The sequence below is a fragment of the Erythrolamprus reginae genome, chromosome 6 (genome assembly GCF_031021105.1).
Source record: "Erythrolamprus reginae isolate rEryReg1 chromosome 6, rEryReg1.hap1, whole genome shotgun sequence".
Lineage (NCBI taxonomy): Eukaryota > Metazoa > Chordata > Lepidosauria > Squamata > Dipsadidae > Erythrolamprus > Erythrolamprus reginae.
Window position 1 is genome coordinate 2,842,074 of NC_091955.1, and position 27,047 is coordinate 2,869,120.

At 41.1% G+C, this 27,047-nt stretch overlaps 1 protein-coding gene across 2 annotated transcripts; it reads right to left on the minus strand.

Annotated features, from left to right (window-relative positions):
- Positions 1-61: 61 nt before the first annotated feature.
- On the minus strand, positions 62-26,422 carry TM7SF3 (transmembrane 7 superfamily member 3). 2 transcript variants are annotated; one of them, XM_070755077.1, is made up of 13 exons: positions 26,086-26,313; positions 24,595-25,243; positions 18,179-18,339; positions 15,656-15,806; positions 14,244-14,364; positions 10,163-10,334; positions 8,794-8,971; positions 7,459-7,545; positions 6,224-6,304; positions 5,055-5,207; positions 4,329-4,426; positions 3,875-4,037; positions 62-2,533 (listed from the first exon to the last, which is right to left on the minus strand). In XM_070755077.1, exons 2-13 carry the CDS (start codon positions 24,629-24,631, stop codon positions 2,271-2,273), a joined length of 1,665 nt encoding a protein of 554 aa, XP_070611178.1. In that variant the 5' UTR covers positions 24,632-25,243; positions 26,086-26,313; the 3' UTR covers positions 62-2,270. The 2 variants fall into 2 exon arrangements, with proteins under 2 accessions (XP_070611178.1, XP_070611179.1); XM_070755078.1 differs by lacking the exon at positions 24,595-25,243 and having other exon boundaries at positions 26,086-26,422.
- Between the last annotated feature and the right edge of the window lie 625 nt (positions 26,423-27,047).

Sequence of the window (27,047 nt, forward strand, 5' to 3'; positions counted from 1 at the left end):
TCTTTAGATAAAAAAGAAAGATAGGGATAGTACTGTAGAATAAAAATCACTCAGCTCTCACTTCCATTTTAAAGTTAATGTTTATTATTAAAAGGGATTGTGGGTGGCTTTGTTTTGTTCGTTGTATTGTCAATTCTAACACATTAAAAATAGCTTAATTGTTTGATTCCTAAGTACCACGCCGGCAAACGTGACAATTTATTCTCAGCACTAAAAAAGTAGCCTGCAGTATGAAACTGCTTGGAGGCATGTTGATTTATCGTCGCTTTTCAACCTTAAAATGCAGCTGACCTATGAGTAGCTATTACCGATTATGGACGTGCCCCTTCATCAAATCTACTGCTCGCCTTTAAAATGATTTGAGGTTTACGCTTTTTGAAGATCAAACACGAGAATGGCTGTTTAGATCTTCAAAAACTGCCCACCGTCATTGCCATCTGTTGAACCGTTTCCGAGCACAAGAAAGACACAACATAGATAACCGGTCTGAAAATTTACATTTTTTTTCCCTCGGGGCTATCTTGACCTGTACAATACAGCTGTGGAATCTTATCTGTTAACCTATGTGGACAAAGCAATAAACAGCTTATTTTCTGCAATCCAGAAAAATAGAAGGCGTATCACCTATCCCTTGAATGGGAGATATAAGACATGGCTGGTTTGGCTAGGCACTTGTTTCCTCACTTTTAAAAATAAATCCCTTGGCTGGATGGGAAAATCACTGCAATTTGTACTATTTGACCCATTTCAGACACTCTTTTCCAATCTCCGTTCCCAATTACATGGAGCTAAAGAAACGATCCAGCAACAAATAGTTTTAAAACAGAAAAGGGAGATTGAAAAAGAATAAGTTTCTTCATCTCGTAAACCTCGCCTGTCTGCACTAAGAGGAAAAAAGGCATTTTAAGTCTGCCATTAAGTCTGCAAGCCTATTCAAAACTTACAAGAATAGCTTTTGCAACTGGGGAAAAAGAAGAAAAATGAAGGAAATTTAAGCCCCATACCTTCAGAAGATTCGGGAATTTCGTTCCATAGTTTGGAAACATCACGAAATCCCAATTTAAAAAAGGGAGATTTCTCGATACATTTCCGCAACAGCAGAATATCTTATCATTTATATGTGGGGTTTTTTTCTCTCCATAATAAATAAAAACAGGAATTCTCTTGCCCTGGGTCACTTGTTTGTTCTCCAAAATTGCCGAAAGAATAATCAGGATAAAATAATTCGGGGTTTTGATCTGCTCAACTAACCTTGCATAGGTCGGCTCAATTTGAAAAGGACCTGCTTTCCCTAAGGCTGAATATAAACCACAGGAGATAAGAAAAACAGCATTAAATCATGATTTAAGACAATCTTGCCCCTAATGCCTTCTGCTTACTGTAAGAAATAAATTGACTTCATGGGCTTTTTTTCTTCTTCTTCCTTTTTAAAAACATTTTTTCCACCAAAGTATCAAAAGATGCTTCAAGGTACTGGGTTTTTGGTTTTTTTTATCTTATAAAAATAACGAGAGAAAAATATTTTAGAGCCAATTCATTCTTCACAAACAGAAGCCCCATATAAAAATGGACTCCTGTTAAAAAGCCTTAGATATATTACGTGGTTATTCTTTTTTTAAAAAGAAAACCACTAGATTCTAGAGATCATTCAACTTTACTCTCCTTTTTCAAAAAGAAAAATGGAGAGTTTTGCTACAGGCTTTTAAGATATCCCAAAGTCAAAATATTTTTGTCGTTTGTTACACACAACTAGTAAACACAATCCAAGGAACATTCCATTTTTAGTGTTGCTTGACAAATGAAATCTGTTATTTACTAGCACTTAATGCCAAAGAGTACAAAGGCCACAATTAATTTTTGTTTTTCCTTCCCTAACACGTTGCACATCCTGTTCAGAAACTAAATTTCCCCTTAAAAGGGATTGCTTTTTGGGACCCACAGCCCTGCAACGCTGAAATTTATCATTTTCTGTGCCAGGGCTATGAAGTTTTAAAGTTACGCACTCGGTTTATTCATCGACCTTTCCTGCCCCCAATAACTACTTTCCCCCCCCCTAGCAAAGATTAAAATTACAGGCAATAAAGTTCCTGGCTGCGACAGCAGCGCTCAAAAACAAAATACAGGATTTTTTTTCCTTGGACAACTGTGGCGGCTTCTCCAGTTCGATGGGATGTGGAAAAGACCGCTGAGAAAGTCTTCGGCTTCCGGGCTTCTGTCCCACGAGGTGGGTCCGTCCACATTTCCCAAGTCTTTTCGTCCGCGAAATCAGTTCAGAAGAGTAGCGGCGTACTCTCGCTTGCCGCCTGGTCTTTCTGAAAGAGGTCCTTGATCTGGGACAGCTTATTATGGATCCTCTCTTTCAAGGGCGGGACGTGGTGGCTGGGATCCAAGACGTTGGTGACTCTCCGCTCTCTCTCGCGCTTCCATTGCCGGTACGGGTGCGGTGGGAAAGGAGTCTCGTGCCTTTCTCGGCGCAACTGAAGGGTGATTCCTCCGAGGGCTAGCATAGTCCAAACGGCCAGGAGGATAATATCTACGAGAGGAAGCCGCAACGGAGTTAGAATGTTTTATAGATATAATGTAATAATGATAAATATACAGTAGTACCTCTACCTAAGAACGCCTCCACTTAAGAACTTTTCGAGATAAGAACCGGGTGTTCAAGATTATTTTGCCTCTACTTTAAGAACCATTTTCTACTTAAGAACCAGAGCCCTCAAAAATTCCCCAGGAAATTTGAGAGCGGCATGAAGGCCCGGCCAGTTTCCTGCCACTCTCTCTTTAATCCTGGCCATCTCGGGCTTTTCTGGGCTGCCAGAGGAGCCTGTCGGTGGCGCTTAAGGAGGCTTTGTCACTCCAGAGCGAACGAAGCATTTTCCTTTCTCTGGGCATTTGGACAGGGAATAAACCTCTGCCAGCGCCCAGAGAAAAGAAATGCTCCCTTCGCTCTGGGCAGCCGAGGAGTCACCACAGCGAAGGAAAGATGCCGGCTACAAAGAAAGCGAGCGAGAGGAGAGCTGGACATAGAAACGTAGAAACATAGAAGATTGACAGCAGAAAAAGACCTCATGGTCCATCTAGTCTGCCTATGGTTTTCCTTGAAGGCATTTTACTTCTCATCCAAGAAGCTTCTTCAGTTCTTGGACAAGAAGTGAAATGTCTTTATGGGAAAACAACAACAAAGTACAGGTGCCCTATGAAACCACCACCTGGATAACCCGAGAATCTTCCCAGACTTCAAAACTCTTCAGGCCAAGTCCATCCTCACTGCTTCCATTATTTCCCCTCAAATTCCGTTGATTCTCCACGGCCTGAAAAAACCTTTTATTTTTATTAATTGGACTTATATGTCGCCTCTCTCCGTGGACTTGGGAAGGGGGGGCTCACAACATTTCAGTAAAAAATGCCGTATATAAAACACATCTCAATCCAACATAAATAATTAGTTTAAAATATTTTAAAAAGCTAAAAATCAAACATTCAAATACACACAACACCCTACACATTCCCCGGCCAGAGGCTGGGGTCTAGTGACCCCAAGCCTGGCAGCATAAATATGTTTTCAAATTCTTACAAAAAGCCAAGGAGGGATGGGGCAGTGCAAATCTCTGGGGGGAGCTGCTTCCAGAGGGCTGGGGGCCCCACAGAGAAGGCCCTTCCCCTTGGCCGTGCCAAGCGACATTGTCTGGTTGACGGGACTTGGAGAAGGCCGACTGTGTGGGACCTCACCAGTGCAGAAGGCGGTCCCGTAGGCGATGTGGTCCCATGCCATGTAAGGCTTTTTAGAGACAGGGATGTCACAGGTTTACTCCAGATGTCCTCACTGGTGAGTCTGACCCATCAGGCACCCAACTTCGCCCAACTCAAAGCTTACCGTTAGGTTGGAAAGGCACACTGGTGTAAGTTTTGTTGAAGTCTTCGTTCAGAATCCTCCGGAGTAAATCTATACCAATGTAAGAGAGGCTGGTGTAGATGTAACATGCTGTGGCCAACACAACGGTGTAAGAACCGACAACTCCACACGTCAAGATGTTGAGCTAAGAGAAGAACACGAATGCCCTTTTAAGACAGGTGTCCGTTTTAGAAACATAGAAACATAGAAGACTGACGGCAGAAAAAGACTGTCAGAAATCACTACCCCTAAATCCTTCTCTTCTGAAGTTTTTGCTAACACAGAACTGCCAATGCAATGCGGTAGCAGGCGGTTCCGGAGGTATTCTGGTCCCATGCCATGTAGGGCTTTAAAAGTCATGACCAACACTTTGAATTGTGACCGGAAACTGATCGGCAGCCAATGAAATCCATGTTCAATTGTAAGAAGTACTTACGACTCTGGGGCAGCAGACAAAAATCACCGGAACCACCAAGGCAACGCAACAGAAGGTGACCCAGAAAACAGCATTGTCTTGAAAAACTTTATAGTCTCCTGGAACAAAAAAAGAGAAGATTTCAGGGTGTCCAGGGGGAAAGCATTTTGAAATTCCCTGACATTTCCCTGTAACTTGCGATCTAGTTAAGGTGCGATCGTAGATGACGTCATACCAAACGGCTAAGCTTTACTGACTTTGACCTTTTGTGTGCTGATTTTTCCCCGCTTTGAAACTAAACCAGGGCAAAGTGTGTTTCACTTTGTGAAAGAAGAAGGACTGTGAATTGCCTCACAGCTGCAAGCTAAGTATCACAGAACTGATAAGGGACTTGTACAAATTACCAGTTTGTTTGGAGACCAGTGCTCTTTGCTATACCAAAAGAGGGCTTGGTTTAAGTGACTTTTCATTATAAAGAACAATGTTTTGAATTTTCAAACGTGTGTGTGTGTCTGAAATTTGTACCTGTGAATTTTTGGGAGGAGTCTACCAGAGAGCCCGACAGAACAAATAGAGGCGTTCTTAAGTAGAGGCACCACTGTATAAGATATTTCTAATAAACTCCTGCTGATGATATTACGTAGCCTGGTAACAAAACGCTTGAGAACTAAATGAACAAGTTCAGAGAGAAAAACCACTGCTGAAAAATCTAAAACCCAAGCGACAAGAAGGGTTTCTACCACTTACCGATTGGAGTGAAGAAAAGTGCAGAGGCCACAAGGGTCCCTAGCACCACTCCTACAATTAGCATACATGGGATCTCGAGGGCAAATCGCCACCAGCATCCTACTAAGAGGAGGGCTCCGATGATGCCAACTGTTGCAGTAACACCAAGGACGGCTGGAAAAAAGCAGCGGGTGGATGAAGAGGAGAAAGGGAGTAAAGATTAGAGCGGTTAAGAATAAGTTTTCCACTCTGCCTCGTCTTTGCAAAATTGCTCACTATTTACATTTAAGATATTTGCTCATTTTCACTACAAAGGAACTTTGGGAGATTGTGATCCCCTTATATAGAATGCTGGTGAGACCACATTTGGAATACTGTGTCCAGTTCTGGAGACCTCACCTACAAGGACGGGCTACAAGAATGGTGGAAGGTCTTAAGCATAAAACGTATTAGGAAAGACTTAATGAACTCAATCTGTATAGTCTGGAGGACAGAAGGAAAAGGGGGGACATGATCGAAACATTTAAATATGTTAAAGGGTTAAATAAGGTTCAGGAGGGAAGTGTTTTTAATAGGAAAGTGAACACAAGAACAAGGGGGCACAATCTGAAGTTAGTTGGGGGAAAGATCAGAAGCAACTTGAAAATATATTATTTGACTGAAAGAGTAGCAGATGCTTGGAACAAACTTCCAGCAGACGTGGTTGGTAAATCCACAGTCACTGAATTGAAACATGCCTGGGGTAAACATAGATCCATCCTAGGATAAAATACAGGAAATAGTATAAAGGCAGACTAGATGGACCGTGAGGTCTTTTTCTGCCGTCAGACTTCTATGTTTCTATGTTCCTATACTTTTCAAAAATGGAAATAATGGCTTGAAATAACGTTCTCTTCCGCTGGCTTCCTGCTACACAATTGTAATACCAACTTCACCCACGTGAGCTACAAGCCTTGTAACCTTACTTTCCAGATAATAAATAAAATAAATTTTATTTATTCCCGAAGGGTGGGGGGGGGGGTTTGTAAGAGAAAATAATTGAGAAGAATTAGCCTAGGGAATGTTGTCCGAGATATTCCGTGAACAAGGTTTAAACCCACCCGGGTTCACGGAATGTCAATCTCTTTTCCGACAGATCTTCCAACAGCTTTTGCATGGCGCAAATATAACCGGGCAAAATTTCAACTCACCGTCATAGCTGAGAGCCGATGTTTTAGTTATGACGATGAAGAAAATGAAAGCCGTGAAGATGAATCCACTGAAGAATAAACCTAAAGAGGGAAAAGTTAAATTAGAACAGATTCTCCAACCACACCACCCCCAGAATATTAAGAAATACAGATACAAGTCATCTTCGACTCACAACTGCAATTGAGCCCCAAATTATCTGTTGCCAAGCTATAAATGTAAAGAAAGGCTTCAACTTTTTAACTTTTTCTCTTCCCCCCCAAAAAATTGATTTTCTGTTTTCTTATTGCAACACTTGCATCTTTCTTTCTTTCTTTCTTTCTTTCTTTCTTTCTTTCTTTCTTTCTTTCTTTCTCTCTTTCTTGTTTGTTTGTTTGTTTATTAATTAATTAATTAATTAATTAATTAATTATTCGACTTCTATGCTGCCCAATCCTGAAGGACACAGTTTGATGTTCTGGACTTTTGCATCTACCGTATTTTTCAGAGTATAAGGCACTCTTAGTTTTGTGGGAGGAAAATGGGGGGGGGGGATCTACCTACTACGGTCCACCTAGTCTGCCTTTATACTATTTCCTGTATTTTATCCTAGGATGGATCTATGTTTATCCCAGGCATCTACCTACTAGGGGGGGGGGATCTACCTACTTGGCTGGTTAAGGTCATCAACTGGCTAGCGTCCTTAGTCTGGTCAGCTTCAGCACATTATTTTATCCCCTGGTTAGGGCTGGAAAAAAAATTTCTTAAGAGGGGATAGCAATGAAAAGAAGCTTACAGAGACTTAGGGCTGGAAAAAAACTTATTTGGAGTAGCAATGAAAAGAAACTTACAAAGACTCACTCTACGGATAGAAAGGCTCGCACAAATTCACAATGCACAAGGCGTAGCGCTGGCATCTTGTATCATCTTTACGCCATATCTAACTGGACTTAAGAATGACAATTCTGCTCAAGTTCCATGGAACTGGGGCTTCGACAGGACCATATATTTCTTAATCCTCTCCCATTAAAACCAAAACAAAAAGCCAGGATCTTCTTTCCACAACAAAAATGAAATGTTTTCTGGATTAAATTGAGAAGCATGTCCCACATTTTTTTTGTTTTGTTCAAAATGTTGAGCCAGGCTCCGGATTCTTGACTTCTTATCAATGCAACGATTCCATAGGATTGACACCAGACAAGACCAACCCTGATGGGGTACAGTCTACCTCTGAAACGAGCATCGCTCCTAACAGTACCTGTTTTCCAGAATCTGTGTCCGAAGAAGCAGATGAAGACACCGAGAAGAGCCAAACTGGTGAAAAATATTTTGGTGGACAGCCTCCCTATAAACAGAAAAGAGAATGAGGATTGGACTATGGTTTGGAATAGAAAGAGGAAGAGAAGGGAAACAGAAGAGAAGAGAAATAGAAGAGAAGAAAAAGAAAATAAAAATAGAAGAGAAGAGAAATAGAAGAAAAGAAAATAGAAGAGAAATAGAAGAGAAATAGAAGAGAAGAGAAGAAAAATAGAAGAGAAGAGAAAAAGAAGAAAAGAGAAGAGAAACAGAAGAGAAGAAAAATAAAAGAAAAATAGAAGAGACGAGAAATAGAAGAAAAGAGAAGAGAAATAGAAGAGAAATAGAAGAGAAGAAAAATAGAAGAGAGATAAGAGTAAAAGAAGAAAAGAGAAGAGAAATAGAAGAGAAGAAAAATAAAAGAAAAATAGAAGAGAAGAGAAATAGAAGAAAAGAAAAGAGAAGAAAAATAGAAGAGAAATAGAAGAGAAGAGAAGAAAAATAGAAGATAAGAGAAAAAGAAGAAAAGAGAAGAGAAATAGAAGAGAAGAAAAATAAAAGAAAAATAGAAGAGAGGAGAAATAGAAGAAAAGAGAAGAGAAATAGAAGAGAAGAAAAATAGAAGAGAGATAAGAGTAAAAGAAGAAAAGAAGAGAAATAGAAGAGAAGAAAAATAAAAGAAAAATAGAAGAGAAGAGAAATAGAAGAAAAGAAAAGAAAAGAAATAGAAGAGAAGAGAAGAAAAATAGAAGAGAGATAGAAAAGAAGAAAAGAAGAGAAATAGAAGAGAAGAAAAATAAAAGAGAAGAGAAACAGAAGAGAAAAAAAGAAGAGAAGAGAGAGAGAAATAGAAGAAAAATAAAAGAAGAGAAGAGAAGGAAGAGAAAAGAAAACAGAGAAGAGAAGAAAAATAGAAGAGAAATAGAAGAGAAGAAGAGAGAAGAGAAATAGAAGAGAAGAAAAAGAAGAGAAGAGAAACAGAAGAGAAAAAAGAGAAGAGAAATAGAAGAGAAGAAAAATAAAAGAGAAGAGAAGAGGAAAGAAAGCAGAGAAGAGAAGAGAAACAGAAGAGAAGAAAAGAGGAGAAATAGAAGAAAAATAAAAGAGAAGAGAAGGAGGAACCAAGAGGGCCTGAACCATTTGTTAGTGACTGGCATTGCAACACATGGTTGAATGCCCTCCTTATTTTAAACATCCATCAAAAGAGGGGAGGGGTTTTCACTCCAAGGCGGTGGCTGCCATTTTTTTGGTCCCCTATATTTGCATCAACCCAACTGCGGATGCTCCGTTGACTTACGAAAGGTGTGGCAGTTATTCACCAAGGCGGAGAGGCTGCAAGCGTAGGTGTGAACAGGCACATATGCCGCCGAAGTGTTCCACTTAGGATCTCTGACAATGACGTTGTAGATCACGCCTTGTCCAGGAAGGGACGAGAAGTAGAGTTCAGTTTTGTCTTGGCTGGTTAAGGTCATCAACTGCCCGGACATAAAAAATAGATGGCGGGTGAAGAAAAATGGATCACAGGTCCCATTCTCTCTCTCTCTCTCTCTCTCTCTCTCTCATCTATCTATCTATCTATCTATCTATCTATCTATCTATCTATCTATCTATCTATCTATCTTAGATAATGATGGGTGGATGTTAGACAGACAGAAAGACAGCATAGTAGATAGATGGAAATCTATCTCCATCTATCCATCCATCCATCCGTCTATCATAGATAATGATGAGTGGATGATAAGACAGACAGCTAAGAGCCGGGGTGGCGCAGCAGGTAGAGTGTTGTACTGCAGGCCACTGAAGCTGACTTGTAGATCTGAAGGTCAGTGGTTCAAATCTCATCACCGGCTCAAGGTTGACTCAGCCTTCCATCCTTACGAGGTAGGTAAAATGAGGACCCGGATTGTGGGGGCAATAGCCTTGCTCTGTTAAAAAGGTGCTATTGCTAACATGTTGTAAGCCGCCCTGAGTCTAAGGAGAAGGGCAGCATAAAAAATGAATACATAAATAAATAAATAAATAAATAAATAAATAAATAAATAAATAAATAAATAAATAAATAAATAAATAAATAAATAAATAAATAAATAAATAAATAGGTCTGTCCATCCATAGTTGTCATGTCTGCCCATCCCTCCCTCCTCCGTCCATCTGTCTATCTATCTGTCATTGATAATGAAGGGTGTTGATAGACAGACAGAGAGACAGATAGGTGGATAGGTGGAATTCTATCTCTGTCCATCTATCCATCCATCTATCCATCCATCCATTCATCCATCTAACTATATCCATCCATCCATCCATATCCATACATAGGTGCACCAGCGTGGCTACCATCACTGTCCTAATGTTCCCTCTTATCAGTACCCATCTCATGTATATAAACGTTATATCTATATATATTACCAATACATACCTAATTGATTGATTGATTGAATGAATGAATGAATGAATGTACGAACGAACCAACCAACCAACCAACCAACCAACCAACCAACCAACCAACCAACCAACCAACCAAGCAACCAACCAACCAACCAACCAACAATCTCTGTCTATGGTGACAGCACAAGCACAACTTTATTATTTAGATTTGTATGCCGCCCCGAGATTGCGGAGAGGGGCGGCATACAAATCTAAATAATAAATAAATAAAATAAACTTACTTTAGATCCGTAGGCCTGGATGCTTTGAACTTCAGACATTCTTCTCATATGATTCAAAAATGTGACTTCAGATAAATCGTTCTCGGGCAGAAAATATTGGTACACGTCATAAGACAGCCTCCACCTGGAATCCAGACCGGCTTGGAAATCACAGGGTGGTGGGTTTGCCCCTCTGAACAATAGAAGGAAATTGGAGATGGTTTGGACGGAGAGCCGAACCTTCCTAACATACCTCCAGATATTTAAACTCTTATTCCCCCAGACCCGGTCCACTTAAAAGAATGATTTCAAAGAGAGAGAAGAAACGTATGGACCTCAAGAGCGTTTCAGCAGCTGATGTCCATGAGTTATAATGCGCCATTTTAACCACGTTATAAGCGCAGCAACTCCAAGTAGCAAACCTAAGCCTCAAAAGTGCTGAAAAGAGTAATTCAGCCACCCCTGGAAAAAACCACAGGTTCACACCTTCGATAATTGACTTGTGTAAGCTGCTGCTACGCCTTGTGTAATTAAGTTGTGGATTGAATGCTGCAAGCGTAGTCAAATTAACTCTTTCTGGTTTAATGGTGTGGAACCTCTTAATAGTTGAAGCAGGAGTGCTGAGAAGAGCAGCTGTTGATTAGTAGGGGACCGGTAGTTAAAACATAGGAAGAACAGTTGCAGGTACTGGGTATGTCCTAGTTTAATTAAAAGAAGGACCAGGGGAGACATGATCGCAGTGGTTCCAATATCTCAGGGGTTGCCACAAAGAAGAGGGAGTCAAATTATTTTCCAAAGCAAGAAGCTAAGGGTGGAAACCAATCAAGGAGAGAAGCAATTTAGAACTAAGGAGAAATTTCCTGGCAGCAAGAATAATTAACCAGTGGAACAGCTTGCCACCAGAAGATGTGGCTACTCCAACTGTTGTGGTTAGCTCTGGCCCAGCTCCTGCCCCAAGGACTGTGGAAGTGGGGGAGACATCCACATGCTGCAGGCCTGTTTTGCCCCCGGTGGAATCTGCTGATGAAGGCTCCTCTGACCAAGAAGACATGAGTGACAGGGAGGAGGAGAGTGTGGCAGACAGCTCAGAAGGAGATCAATTATCTAGCTCCTCCTCAGATTCAGAACAAGAGTTAATGATACAGCCACGCATGCGGAGAGCGATGCATAGGCAGCAACAACTGAGAGATTATTATCAAAGAAAATGAGGCCACCTGTGGTTGGGTGGGGCTGTGGTCATTAGTGAGGCTGCTATAAAGAGCAGCCTGTGGGTTTGGCCATTGTGGAGGATTATCTGATCGTTGTGTTTCGTGACTGCTTTGCTGACTTTGACCTTTTGTGTGCTGATTTTTCCCCGCTTTGAAACTAAACCAGAGCAAAGTGTGTTTCACTTTGTGAAAGAAGAAGGACTGTGAATTGCCTCACCGCTGCAAGCTAAGTATCACAGAACTGATAAGGGACTTGTACAAATTACCAGTTTGTTTGGAGACGAGGGCTCTTTGCTATCCCAAAAGAGGGCTTGGTTTAAGTGAATTTTCATTATAAAGAACATTGTTTTGAATTTTCAAACGTGTGTGTGTCTGAAATTGTATCTGTGCATTTTTGGGAGGATTCTACCAGAGAGTTCGACAGAACATCCAACATTGGAAATTTTAAAGAAAAGATTGGACAACCTTTTGTCTGGAATAGTATAGGGCTTCCTATACTATTGAGCAGGGGGTTAGACTAGAAGACCTCCAAGGTCCCATCCAATTCTTGTTATTCTGTTAATATCGAAATTCTCATCCGAGCAACAGCCACCCAGTTAAATTGCAAATTCGTTTTAAAGCATCTTTTAACTTTGGACTGTGTGAACATCTATGTCAATATTTAAAGGATATCTCTCTATATATCCCCTTCTATAGATATACATATGCCCCAGACTTAAGGCTTCTCAGTGACAGCCCCACCCTTTTCGAGATAGCTTACTCCAAGATTATCCAGATTCTGTTTCCTTACTACATTTTTGAAGAATTCTAAAACCAGAGCTCGACTGAACGGCACGTAGGAATATATAAGCTCTCACTGCCCCTAACAGTGGCCTACCAGATTGGTTATTATAACTGCCCTTATTGATTTTTTTTGCTTTTAATTTTAGGAGGTTAATATTTTTTAAGCTGCTTATTCTCCAGTGCAATCTGAGCTTAATAATAAATAAAAAAATATTCCTAGAAGCGGTTCAAAAACCAAGAACTCTTATCACCCGCCATCAAGGTTCTTTGCAAATGAGAAAAATAAACGCTTCCTTTTAGGTAGTTTATTCCGGTGTAAAACTACTGTAAAATAATTCCATTTGGCCAATTTTTCTTTGATGATTTTTTGGGGAGGGGAACAACCATGAATTATTTCTGAAAACGATCTTCTATTTTATCCTTCTTTCTTTCGATCAGTAGATATTTATCTAAACAGACCAGCATTGGGTTGGAGCATGGACAGTCCAGTACAGTAGAACCCCGACTTACGAGACTAATTGGTTCCGGAAGGAGGCTCGTAAGTCGGAACGCTCGTATGACGAAACATTGTTTCCCATAGGAAACAATGTAAAGTCAATTAATCCGTGCAACAACAAAAAAACCCGCTGCCGCCGAACGCGGAAGTTAGCTTTCAGAGACAGCTGCGAAGCAGCGCGCGTGTTTTAAAACGTGGCAGCCGGCCTGGGGGGCTCGGGGGGAAGCCCCCGAGCCCCCCAGGCCGGCTGCAACCTTTTAAAACACGCGTGCCGCTTCGCAGCTCTCTGCTGAATCCGGAACGCTAACTTCCGCGTTCGGATTCAGCAGAGAGCTGCGAAGCAGCGCGCGTGTTTTAAAAGGTTGCAGCCGGCCTGGGGGGCTTGCCAGCACCCCCCCGAGCCCCCCAGGCCGGCTGCAACCTTTTAAAACACGCGGGATACGAGCGCCAAGGAGCTGTCTCCTGAAGCCGAAAGCAGAAGTTAGTGTTCGGCTTCAGGAGACAGCTCCTTGGCGCTCGTATCCCGAATGTGAGCTCGGGAGGCGAACAAAAATGTCGCTCCCCTCCCAGCTCTTATCTCGAGTAGCTCGTAAGTAGAGCTGCTCGTATGTCGAGGTTCCACTGTACGTAGTCCCAGTAGGAGCAATGGAGCAATGGCGATGCGCATACACCTCTGTGTTTCGAACAAGTGCATTATTATTATTATTATTATTATTATTATTATTATTATTATTATTATTATTATTATGTCAGTACAACACAGCAAACGAGATCACTATGCTGGATTTCGTATTTCATCCCCAGTCGGGCGCTTTCCAAGCACCTAGGACTGCGTGATGTAGGGGCGAATTATGTCCCAGTAAAGTGGCCTTTTGCAATTGACAGATGGAGATTTTGTCAATTCCGATGGTTTTCAAATGTCCACTGAGATCCTTTGGCACTGCGCCCAGCGTGCCAAGGACCACTGGGACCACTTTCACGGGCTTATGCCAGAGTCGTTGCAGCTCGATTTTTAGATTTTCGTAATTTCTAATTTCTCTAGCTGCTTCTCCTCAATTCTGCTGTCTCCTGGGATTGCGATGTCGATGATCCATACTTTCTTTTTCTCCACGATCACAATGTCTGGTGTGTTATGCTTCAGAATTCACACCAGAATTCTGAAGCATAACACACCAGACTTCAGAATTATGATGATGATGATTATTATTATTATTATAATTATTATTATTATTATTATTATTATAATTATTATTAATTAGATTTGTATGCTGCCCCTCTCGGAAGACTCGGGGCGGCTCACAACATGATAATAATACAATGCATTACAAATCCAATAATAAAAATTAAAAGTATGCGCCCACACGAGATTCAACTTCTGCACATGCGCAGGAAGTATGATCTTGCACGAGGATGCTAGCACATGTGAGGTTTCGCCAATTTTCGGCGGTTTTTTGCTTCTGCACATGCGCAGAAGCAAAGAAATCGCCAAAAATCTCACATGCTATAAAAAAAGCTACCAGGGTCTTAAGAGGCACCTCTACCACCATCGTCCACAATCTTCCCTCCGAAGTCTGCTTTCCTTTCACCTAAGAGCAACAATCCGCTTAGGACCTACCTCGCGTAGCCCAGATTGGATGGAGCAAATATAATGTGGGTCTCGGCCAGGTTGTAGTCTAGATACAGGTTGGGGTCCGTTTCCAAATCAAATTCCAAGTTGCAAGCACCAGGTATTGGATCTAGGAAGAGTTTTTAAAATATATATTTTTTTAAAATCAAGAAATGGGAGTAAGGAAGGGTTAGGATAGATCTTGAAAATGAAAGGTTTTGTCCACTGCTTTTGATAATAACATGGTGTGCAACTGAGTTGCCATGCATACAGATGGACATAGCTGTGAGTTGGACAGTTCTATACAGGTAGTGTTTCGATTAACAATACAGTGGTCCCTCAATTTTTGCGGGTTCAAACTTCGCGAAAAGTCTATACCACGGTTTTTCAAAAATATTAATTAAAAAATACTTTGTGGTTTTTTCCCCTATACCACGGTTTTTCCTGCCCGATGATGTCATATATCATCACCAAACTTTCATCCACCTTTAATAAATATTTTTTTTAAATAAACTTTAATAAAGAAACATGGTGAGTAATAATCTAAATGGTTGCTAAGGGAATGGGAAATTGCAATTTAGGGGTTTAAAGTGTTAAGGGAAGGCTTGTGATACTGTTCATAGCCAAAAATAGTGTATTTACTTCTGCATCTCTACTTCACGGAAATTCGACTTTCGCGGGCGGTCTCGGAACACAACCCCCGCGAAAAGTGAGGGAACACTGTATTATTATTATTGTCAATACAACACAGCAAACGAGATCACTATGCTAGATTTTCGTATTTCATCCCCAGTCAGGCACTTCTCAAAGGGTGGGTGGGTGGGAGGGATATTAGATAGGTAGGTAGGTAGGTAGGTAGGTAGATAGATAGATAGATAGATAGATAGATAGATAGATAGATAGATAGATAGATAGATAGATGATGGATGGATAGATAGATAGATAGATAGATATGATAGGTAGATAGGTAGGTAGGTAGGTAATAGGTAGATATAGATGAGGGATGAAATGTGTGTGTGAGAGAGATGAGAGAGAGATGGATGAATGGATGGATGGATGCATGAGAGATAGATGATAGTTAGAGAAAGAGAGATGATAGACAGTTAGAGAAAGAGAGATGCATGAGAGATAGATGATAGACAGAGAAAGAGAGATGAGAGAAAGACAGATACTGTATGATAGGGAGGGAGAGATGGTGGATAGACTTTTGAATAGATGATAGAAGACTGACAGATATCTAGGCAGACATAGATAGAGCAGACAGACAGACACAACCACTGTGCTATGATGGCCACAGGCATTCTGAGGTTGAATCTTGGCCCCTATAGTTATATCCTCCAAACACCTGACACCATAACGAGGGCTGAAGCTTAATACTCCCTTTGGTCTGAACCTTAACTGCCGGCAAAGGCCAAACTTACCTTTCTCAGTGTACGGCAAAGAAACCGCTGTGCTCTGCACCTGATTCGAACCCGCCGCTCGCAAATACCACGTGCACACCCTCTGCTCCGGTCGAAGCACCAAAACTAAGCCTCGGTCTATGCCAGTCCCCGAGTTGCTCGGAGTAGGGTCCTAAGAAAGGAAAGAAGTGATGGCCCCGTCCCAGAAACCAAGGTTTTCAATTTTCAATTTTCTTCTGTTGTTATGTTATTAACAACCCACTTTTCAGGAGCTTAAAAACTCAGTAAGCAATTCTAATTAAAAATAGCACCAAAGAATGGCTAACCAAAATATTTTAGTGTCCCAAATTTATTTATTTACATTTACATTTATATTTATAATATTCATATTTACCGTATTTTTGGAGTATAAGACACACCTTTTTACTCTCTAAAAGAGGCTTACGCGCTTGCAAATTTTTTAATTTTTACTCTCTGCGAAGAATGTTTTCCAAGCCCTAAGTCTTTGCAGGGTTTTTTTCCCCCATTGCTCTAATTTGCTTGTAATGTTTCTTCCCAGGTGTTAATGATGTTCTCAGCTCTTACTGGTTTGCAATTATCTTACTTTCTTCAGGGTACAGATTTATACGTAGTTTCTAGAACTGTTAAGTTTATAGTCAGGGCTGTTCAGATGAGAATACGTTTTATAGAACATATTGGGGTGGCCATGCAAAGGAGAGGAATTCATTTAAGAATATTTTTTATCAGTACCTTACATTTGTTTAATATAATCCTTTGCCTGACTTATATTCTCATGTTTTACTACTCAATTTTAGCATATTAGACTGTCTTTCGTAAGCTACTCAACTCACTTATACCGCCAAGCATGGGGGAGTTGAGACACCTTTCCCCCAGGCTCTTTTATACTTTGTTTTTATGTTTGGTATGAATGTGTTGTTTGGTTTTTTAAATAATGATAGGGTTTTATATGTTTTTTAATATTAGATTTGTTCTACTATAATATTGTTTTTATTATTGTTGTGAGCCGCCCCGAGTCTTCAGAGAGAGGCGGCTTACAAATCTAATAAATTATTATTATTATTATTATTATTATTATTATTATTATTATTATCAACATTCCCTTTATTTTATCCAATTTTATTGTATTTTAACGAGTCGCAGTTTTATGACGACCGATGTGGATCCTGTTTTTGCTTTGATGTGGTCAATTGACTAATCAAATAAAGTTGATTGCATTATTATTATTGGCTTGCAAGCTCTTTCATTGTTACTCTCTCCAAATAAAGTTTTTTAAAGCCCTAACCAGGGGATAAAATAAAGTGCTGACTAAGGACACTGGCCAGATTCTTTTCCCTATTTTCGTAGCTCTTAGCGGCTTGCAAGCTCTTTCATTGTTACTCTCTGCAAAGAATGCTTTCCAAGCACTAAGTCATTGCAGGGTGGTTTTTTTTTCATTACTTTAACTTGCTCCGAGTAAGTTTCTTTCCAGCCCTAACCAGGTGCTAATGATGTTCCCAGCTTTTACTGGCTTGCAAGCTCTTTCATTGTTACTCTCTGCAAAGAATGCTTTCCAAGCACTAACTCATTGCAGGGTGTGTGTTTTTTCATTACTTTAACTTGCTCCGAGTAAGTTTCTTTCCAGCCCTAACCAGGTGCTAATGATGTTCCCAGCTTTTACTGGCTTGCAAGCTCTTTCATTGTTACTCTCTGAAAAGAATGCTTTCCAAGCACTAAGTCATTGCAGGGTGTGTTTTTTTTTTTCATTACTTTAACTTGCTCCGAGTAAGTTTCTTTCCAGCCCTAACCAGGTGCTAATGATGTTCCCAGCTTTTACTGGCTTGCAAGCTCTTTCATTGTTACTCTCTGCAAAGAATGCTTTCCAAGCCCTAAGTCTTTGCAGGGTTTTTTTCATTGCTCTACTTGCTCCTAATGTTTCTTTCCAGGTGCTAACAATGTTCCCAGCTCTTAGCAGCTTGCAAGCTCTTTCAATGTTACTCTCTCCGAATAAGGTTTTTTTTTTAAAAGCCATAACAAGGGGATAAAATAATGTGCTGGCTAAGGACGCTGGCCAGATGAATAGCCGGTAAACAGATTCTTTTCCCTATTTTCCTAGCTCTTAGCGGCTTGCAAGCTCTTTCATTGTTACTCTCTGCAAAGAATGCTTTTCAAGCCCTAACTCATTGCAGGGTTTTTTTTTCATTACTTTAACTTGCTCTGAGTAAGTTTCTTTCCAGCCCTAACCAGGTGCTAACGATGTTCCCAGCTCTTACTGGCTTGCAAGCTCTTTCATTGTTACTCTCTCCAAATAAGGTTTTTTTTTTAAAGCCCTAAGCAGGGGATAAAATAATGTGCTGAATTTGACCAGACTAAGGACGCTGGCCAGATGAATACCTGGTAGGCAGATATTTCCCCCCTATTTTCCTCTCCTAAAACTAAGGTGCGTCTTATACTCTGGTGTGTCTTAACCCACCCACCCCCAAAATATGGTGTATTTATTATTTAATTTCAGGGTCTACGTGACTTGGAAAATGGGACTTGCAATACCTTCTCGAAGGAGACGGTCACATTTTGGTGGTGGGCGTGAATCTGAATGAGGACGACGGTCACGTTGCTGGCAATGTTCCTCAAAACCGCTTCGGCTGGGACGGTTTCATTCAACAAGAAATTCCTGAACTTTCCCAAGGAAAACTCGAGGAGAAGGCTAACTGCAAAAGGGAGAAAGAGGCTTGTGTTTTTTAAATAAAATCTATTTTGCATTCTATTCTATTCTGAATTCTATTCTATTCTATTCTGCAGTCTATTCCATTCGATTCTATTCAGCATTCTGTTCTATTCTTCAATCTATTCTATTCTGTATTCCATTCTATTCTATTCTACAATCTATTCTATTCTGCAATCTATTCCATTCCATTCTATTCTATTCTATTGTCTATTCTGTTCTACAATCTATTCCATTCTATTCTATTCAACATTCTGTTCTATTCTATTGTCTATTGTATTCTATAATCTATTCTATTCTTCATTCTATTCCATTCTATTCTATTCTGCATTCTATTCTATTCTGTATTTCATTCTATTCTATTCTATTGTCTATTCTATTCTACAATCTATTCCATTCTATTCTATTCAGCATTCTGTTCTATTCTGCATTCTATTCTATTCTGCATTCTATTCTATTCTATATTCCATTCTATTCTATTCTATTGTCTATTCTATTCTGCAATCTATTCCATTCCATTCTATTCTATTGTCTATTCTATTCTACAATCTATTCCATTCTATTCCATTCTGCATTCTATTCTATTCTATATTCCATTCTATTCTATTCTATTGTCTATTCTATTCTGCAATCTATTCTATTCTATATTCCATTCCATTCTATTCTATTCTATTGTCTATTCTATTCTGCAATCTATTCCATTCCATTCTATTCTATTGTCTATTCTATTCTACAATCTATTCCATTCTATTCTATTCTGCATTCTATTCTATTCTATATTCCATTCTATTCTATTCTATTCTACAATCTATTCCATTCTATTCTATTCTGCATTATATTCTATTCTGTATTCCATTCTATTCTATTCTATTGTCTATTCTATTCTATTCTGCAATCTATTCTATTCTATTCTATTCTTCATTCTATTCCATTCTATTCTATTCAGCATTCTGTTCTATTCTATTCTATTCTGCATTCTATCCTACAATCTATTATATTATATTATATTCTGCAATCTATTCTATTCTATTCTAGTTCTGAATTCTATTCTATTTCTATTTCGTTCTATTCTGCTCTGCTCTGCCCCATTCTGTTCTCTTCCGTCCCTACTCCATGCAATAACGGGGACGGCAGCGTTCTCCCAATGTGGACTTCAAAGGGCAGGGTGGGTGGGGGTGGAGTGGAAAACCACCCGAGTAATAAAAACTAGGCCGTCTCCCGCAGTGCAAACATCAGACGTGCAACTGATGGAGCAACGGGTCAGCTTGGGTGGACAGCTGATTCATGTCCTTGTGTACACAAGTCCGACAGGGCGCAGAGGTCATGTAGGTGAACAGGGGCAGATTCCCGAGCTTCCAAACTAACTTTCCCATCCTCCTCCTTCCTTCCAAGTTTGGAAACGGGAGGAAGGAAGGGGAATGTTTCTGACGAGTGATGAACTTGCCCTGTTAAATTGAATTACAGTGGTACCTCTACCTAAGAACGCCTCTACTTAAGAACTTTTCTAGATAAGAACCAGGTGTTCAGGATTTTTTTTGCCTCTTCTTAAGAACCATTTTCTTCTTCATTGTCAGTGTACAGTGGTGCCTCTACTTACGAACTTAATTTGTTCTGTGACCAGGTTCTTCAGTAGAAACGTTCTTAAGGAGAAGCACATTTTCCCATAGGAATCAATGTAAAAGCAAATAATTCCTTGCAAACCCATTGGGAAATAAATAAAACCTTGGAATTTGGGTGGGAGGAGGAGGAGAACGAAGAGGAGGAGGAGGAGAGTCGCTGCCAAAGGAAGCTGAGGTGAGAGGAATAAAAAAATCCAAAACTTTAAAGCTTTAAAAAAAAAAAAAAGAGGGACTGAGGCGGCGAGGAGGAGCACGCGCCTCCCATACACCCGGCACGAGGCTGCCTCCCATACACTGGCTGCTGTTGCTTCTACCTGCTTCCTCTTCCTTCCCATGCTGAAGGGCTCCCCTCTCCTCTCGCTCGCTTGCTTTGTAGCCGACGTCTTTCCTTCACTGTGGTGACTCCTCGGCTGCCCAGAGCAAAGGGAGTGTTTCTTTTCTCTGGGCGCTGGCAGAGGTTTATTCCCTCTCCAAGCGCCCAGAGAAAGGAAAATGCTTCGTTCGCTCTGGACTGCCAAAGCCTCCTTAAGCGCCACCGAAAGGCTCCTCTGGCAGCCCAGATGGCCGAAATTAAAGTGGGAATGGCAGGAAACTGGCCGGGCCTTCGTGCCGCTCTCAAATTTCCTGAAAAATATTTCCGGGCTCGGGTTCTTAAGTAGAAAATGGTCCTTAAGTAGAGGCAAAAAAAATCTTGAACACCCGGTTCTTATCTAGAAAAGTTCTTAAGTAGAGGCGTTCTTAAGTAGAGGTACCACTGTATTTCAATCTATCAAGCCAATTTTGATTACTTCGAATGACCTTTGGGTGAGATACCGAGGGCTTCTGCGCCGGAGACAAAATTCCTTGAGGAAGCCAATGAAAAACATTACTAATATTCCACACAACGGCTCTTCAATTGTACTCTGGTTGTCAGAGCGCATCATGTGCCAAATATGCTCAATTCAGCAAGGGGGGAAAAACACAGGAAGATGGGCAGAACAAATTAGTGGGACAGATAATTAAATTGCTCAAGGGACATTTCATCCTCCTCCCCAAGCCACCGACTCCCTCACCAAAAACAATGCGCGTGTTTCATTTTTGCTGAGAAAGCCAAGCACAAACTTCACTGCTGGCAAAACCCATGACTCAAACCTACAAGGGGCACATGATAAATTCTTTCACAGCCTGCAACAACTCCCATGACTTCTTGAGTTTCCTCTGGAAGCAAAATCATTTGGGAAGGCTGGGTCCAGAATTATTATTTCTTTGGTTTAGCCATCGGGGCGCTTTGACACACCCAATACTGCATTTAATCTTGGTCACCACGATGCAAAAAGGATGTTGAGACTCTAGAAAGAGTGCAGAGAAGAGCGACAAAGAGGATTAGGGGACTGGAGGCTCAAACATAGGAAGAATGGTTGCAGGAACTGGACATGGTTGCTTGGCTGCATAGCTAGAGGTATAACAAGCAGGAAGAGGGAGATTGTGATCCCCTTATATAGAACGCTGGTGAGACCCCATTTGGAATAATACTGTGTCCAGTTCTGGAGACCTCACCTACAAAAAGATATTGACAAAATTGAATGGGTCCAAAGACGGGCTACAAGAATGGTGGAAGGTCTTAAGCATAAAACGTATCAGGAAAGACTTCATGAACTCCATCCTGTATAGCCTGGAGGACAGAAGGAAAAGGAGGGACATGATCGAAACATTTAAATATATTAAAGGGTTAAATAAGGTCCAGGAGGGAAGTGTTTTTAATAGGAAAGTGAACACAAGAACAAGGGGACACAATCTGAAGTTAGTTGGGGGAAAGATCAAAAGCAACGTGAGAAAATATTATTTCACTGAAAGAGTAGTAGATCTTTGGAACAAACTTCCAGCAGACGTGGTTGGTAAATCCACAGTAACTGAATTTAAACATGCCTGGGATAAACATAGATCCATTGTAAGATAAAATACAGGAAAGAGTATAAGGGCAGACTAGATGGACCATGAGGTCTTTTTCTGCCGTCAGTCTTATATGTTTCTATGTTTCTATGGTTAATTTAAGGAAAAGAAGGACCAGGGGAGACATGATAGCAGTCTTCCAATATCTCAGGGGTTGCCAAAAAGAAGAGGGAGTCAACCTATTCTCCAAAGCACTTGAGGGTAGAACAAGAAGCAATGGGTGGAAACTAAACAAGGAGAGAAGCAACTTAGAACTAAGGAGAAATGTCTTGACAGTCAGAACAGTTAATCCGTGGAACAGTTTGCCGTAAGAAGTTGTGAATTTTATTTTATTTATTTATTTATTTATTTATTTATTTTATTATTTAGATTTGTATGCCGCCCCTCTCCCTGAACTCGGGGCGGCTCACAACAAAAAAATATAAACAATCGTACAAATCCAAATATGCTCCAACACTGGAATTTTTAAGCAGATGTTGGATAACCATCTGTCTCAGGGAGTGTAGGGTTTCCTGCCTAAGCAGGGGGTTAGACTAGAAGACCTCCAAGGTCCCTTCCAACTATGTTGTTGTTGTTATTGTTATTATTAACACTGGTTTTTCCGTTTCCATCTTTGGTAGTTTTATTTTTCCCTCTGCTATACAGACAGGGAGTCCTCGATTTATAACCACAATGGCGTCCGACGTGCTTCTTAGTAACTGAGAATTCGTTAAGTGAGTTTCGTTCCTTCTTAGAAACATAGAAGATTGACGGCAGAAAAAAGATCTCCTGGCCCATCTAGTCTGCACTTATACTATTTCCTGTATTTTATCTTAGGATGGATCTATGTTTATCCCAGGCATGTTTCAATTCAGTTCCTGTGGATTAACCAACCACGTCTGCTGGAAGTTTGTTCCAAGCATCTACTACTCTTTCAGTCAAATAATATTTTCTCCCGTTGCTTCTGATCTTTTCCCCAACTAACCTCAGATTGTGCCCCCTTGTTCTTGTGTTCACTTTCCTATTAAAAACACTTCCCTTCTGAACCTTATTTAAATGTTTCCATCATGTCCCCCCTTTCCCTTCTGTCCTCCACACTAGACAGATTGAGTTCATGAAGTCTTTCCTGATACGTTTTATGCTTAAGACCTTCCACCCTTTTTGTAGCCCGTCTTTGGACCCGTTCAGTTTGATCCATATCTTTTTGTAGGTGAGGTCTCCAGAACTGGACACAGTATTATTCCAAATGGGGTCTCACCAGCGCTCTATATAAGGGGATCACAATCTCCCTCTTCCTGCTTGTTCTACCTCTAGCTATGCATCCAAGCACCATTGCATACACCATGCAGTTGTTAAGTAAGTCACTGCACTTGATAAGATACTAACGTATCCGTTAAACCACAAAGGATTCCATCCTTCCTTCCAAGGTGGGTCAAATGAGGACCCGGATTGTGGGGGGCAAGAGGCTGGCTCTGTTTAAAAAAGTGCTATTGCTAACATGTCGTAAGCGGCCTTGAGTCTAAGGAAAAGGGCGACATTAAAAAATAAATAAATAAATAAAATAAAGTAAAATAAAACAAAATAATAAAACAAAATAAAACAAAATTAATAATAATAATAATAACCGCCTGCTACCGCACGAACCCCAGCGACCGATAAGGTCCCATAGAGTTGGCCTTCTCCGGGTCCCATTGACTAAACAATGTCGTTTGGCGGGCCCCAGGGAAAGAGCCTTCTCTGTGGCGGCCCCGGCCCTCTGGAATCAACTCCCCCCGAAGATTAGAACTGCCCCCACCCTCCTTGTCTTTCGTAAATTACTCAAAACCCATCTATGCCGCCAGGCATGGGGGAGTTGAGACACCTTTCCCCCAGGCTTTTTTATATTTATGTTTGGGTATGTATGTGTTGTTTGCTTTTTAAATATGATAGGGTTTTTACGTGCTTTTTAATATTAGATTTGTTTTCACTAGAATATTGTTTTTATTGTTGTTGTGAGCCGCCCCGAGTCTTCGGAGAGGGGCGGCATACAAATCTAATAAATTGAATTGAATTGAATAATAAGATTTGTATGCCGCCCCTCTCCAAGAACTCAGAGCAGCTTACAAAAACAATACACCATGTACAAATCTAATGTTAAAAAACCAATTTAAAACCCTTATTATAAAAAGAAGAACAATCACACAATGTAACAGACCGTACCTAAAACCATAATAGCTAGGGGTATGTCAGTTTCCCCATGCCTGGCGACAAAGGTGGTTTTTCAGAAGTTTGCAAAAGGCAAGGAGGGTGGGGGCAGTCCTAATCTCCGGGGGGAGTTGATTCCAGAGGGCCGGGGCTGCCACAGAGAAGGCTCTTCCCCTGGGTCCCATCAGACGGCATTGTTTAGTCGACAGGACCCAGAGAAGGCCAACTCTGCGGGACCTAATCGGTCGCTGGGATAAAATAAAATAATGAAATGAAATAAAATAAAATAATGAAATGATATAAAATAAAATATAAATAGTAACTTTGAACTGCAAGAAGTTCCGAATCCACAGACGAGCCCAACCTGTTTCATCTGCCGATAATGGTTAGCTGGGCTCTCGGGTTGCCAACCCAGATAATTTAATTAATTGAATTGGATTAAGACTTAATTATGCTCTATCCCTGGAACAGATTCTCCTTAACCCCCGGCGGGTAGATTCAAAGCGTGACTAAGTCCCGAGTCAACTCACATGCTCTTTGATGTCGGCCTCCTAAAATTGAAGGCATCAAGTTGGAAAGCAGAAAAAAAAAACCCTTACAAGGCCTCCTTGGTTCTCCCTGATTGAGCTTGGTTGTTTTCTTGGAGATGTTTTGGGACTAGCTCTGATGAGGTTACCGAGTTGGGTCGCGAAACGTCTATAAACATCTCATTGTCATCCCCATCCTCCTCTCCATACACACACACCTGTCTTCTACCACTGATGAGGTTACCTAGTTGGGTTGTGAAACATCTGCAAGAAAGCAATGAACTGAGAGAAGACCAAGGACCCCACAGTCCTCCTCCTCCTCTCCTCCACAAACCCTACTTCTTTCCAGCATTGATGGTGTTACATAGTTGGGTGATGAAATGTCGGCAGGGAAACAACAGAGAAGAAACCACAGTCCTCTTCCTTCCTTCCTTCCTTCATTTCTTCCTTATTTCTTTCCTTCCTTCCTTCCTTCTTTCCTTCCTTTATTTCTTCCTTCTTTCATTCCTTCCTTCCTTCCTTCTTTCATTCCTTCCTTCCTTCTTTCATTCCTTTATTACTTCCTTCTTTCCTTCCTTCCTTCTTTCATTCCTTTATTTCTTCCTTCTTTCCTTCCTTCCTTCCATCTTTCCTTCCTTCCTTCCTGCCAGCACTGTTGATGGAAATTATTATTATTATTATTATTATTATTATTATTATTATTATGTCATGAAAAGTCTGCAGAAAAACAAGCAAGCTCAGAGAAGACCAAGGACCCCACTGTCCTCCTCCTCCTCTTCTCCACACACCCTTCTCCCTTCTACCCCTGATGATGTTACCTAGCTGGCTCACGAAACGTCTGCAAGAAACCACCAAACTCAGCTAGCACCAAGGATCCTTCATTTTAACCCTGAACTACAAACATCCTCCTTTATTGGTGGGGGGGGGGGGAGAAACATACACCCAATCAGACTATCCAAACGTTACTTATTATTCCCTCAGTTTATTATTCTTGTTCTTATTTTTCCCCAGCCGGCTCTCTTTGGCGTTCCTTCGAGACCTGTTGCATAATCTACAAAACAAGACTGTTGGCCCCCGAAAAAATAATAATAATAATAACAACACGACGCCTCCTTGTTGCAAAGATTGGCTTCTTTAGCGTGCCCTCCCTTCTTTTTGAGTGTGTGTGTGTGTGTACCCACAAATTCCACCAGGATCCACAAAAAAAGGAAGCGGAATCCGAAACCGGGTTTTGCCAAGGCGAATCCTCGGAAAAGGAGTTTCCCAAACCCTTGTTGGAAGACCCTTCCCAAGGCTCTTGAGGTGGGGAGACCCCTCCCCAAAAAGTGAGGCGCCCCTTGAGCACAAACGAGCACAGGCGGGGTTGGCCGGAGAGCCCAAGCGCTGCGTTTTTACGCACGGGCATCCCCGGGCTCTGGGTTTCCCCACCTTGCCTTTCCAGCCTCCCCCTTTCCCCCCGGTGGGTGGGTGGGCGCAAGGCCCGGCTGCTCTCACCTGCTGGGGGCTCCTCCGTCCCTTCTCCCGCGCCCAGCAGCGGCGCCCAGAACAGGATCCAACCGGGCAGGAGAAGAAAAAACATGATGCCCAAAAAAACCACAGCCAGCCGGCTTCTTCCCCGGGGAGGAGAGAAGGGGGAAAAAGAGCGCAGGGAGGGCCACGCGCAGCCCTCCCCGCGCCTGGAGAGCCTCGGGACTCGCTCCCCTTTAAATCCAGCCAGGCGCCGCGCAAAAAGGCTTTTGGCCAAGCGCGCGTCCCCGTGCGCGCAGCCGAGACCGCCGCTACTGTTGCTTTTCCGGCCTTTGCGCGCTGGGGAAGGACGGGGGCGCAGCTGATCCCTCCCCTGCGCGCTCTGCTCGGCTGGGTTCGTCCTGCGCCCTCTTTCTGCAGATTACATGTTTGTTTGTTTGTTTTTTAAAAAATATATTATTAAGTATAAATATTTAAAAACATTCCATAGACAAACATGTACACAAAACAAAAGGACACACTTAGTTACAAACACACAAAACAACCTCTTTCTTTAACAGTTCTAGGGTAGATTGCCTTAAGGTGGCTTTTCATTTGTACGTAGTTAAGTTAAACTGTGTTTCCTTTACATTTTATATCTCTTTATTTATCTATTAGTACATTTACATACAGGGGGTGGGCAAAAAAAATGGAAACACTTGACTTTTTGGCACAATGTTGACTTTTTGGCATAATTCCTATATCTCTTCTTCTATTCTTTCATTGATATGTTCTATTACTATATCTTCTTTTCTATTCTTTCATAGATATATTTTACTATGGGTATCTCCTCTATAACCTTCATCATGTATTTTACTATGTGTGTGTGTGTATATATATATATATATAGATATATATAGAGATAGATAGATAGATAGATAGATAGATAGATAGATAGATAGATAGATAGATATAGATAGATATAGATATACCCACTAAAACTCTCATTG

Bases quoted from the DNA above. Each gene is read 5' to 3' on its own strand.
- TM7SF3 (XM_070755078.1), bottom strand. From the start codon at position 26,170: ATGTTTTTTCTTCTCCTGCCCGGTTGGATCCTGTTCTGGGCGCCGCTG. The intron at 15,807-18,178 runs GTATTGCAAGTC...TTCCTTTCTTAG, and splicing joins TGACCGTCTCCTTCGAGAAG to GACCCTACTCCGAGCAACTC. The intron at 14,365-15,655 runs GTAAGTTTGGCC...AACTCTTCCTAG, and splicing joins TTTGCCGTACACTGAGAAAG to ATCCAATACCTGGTGCTTGC.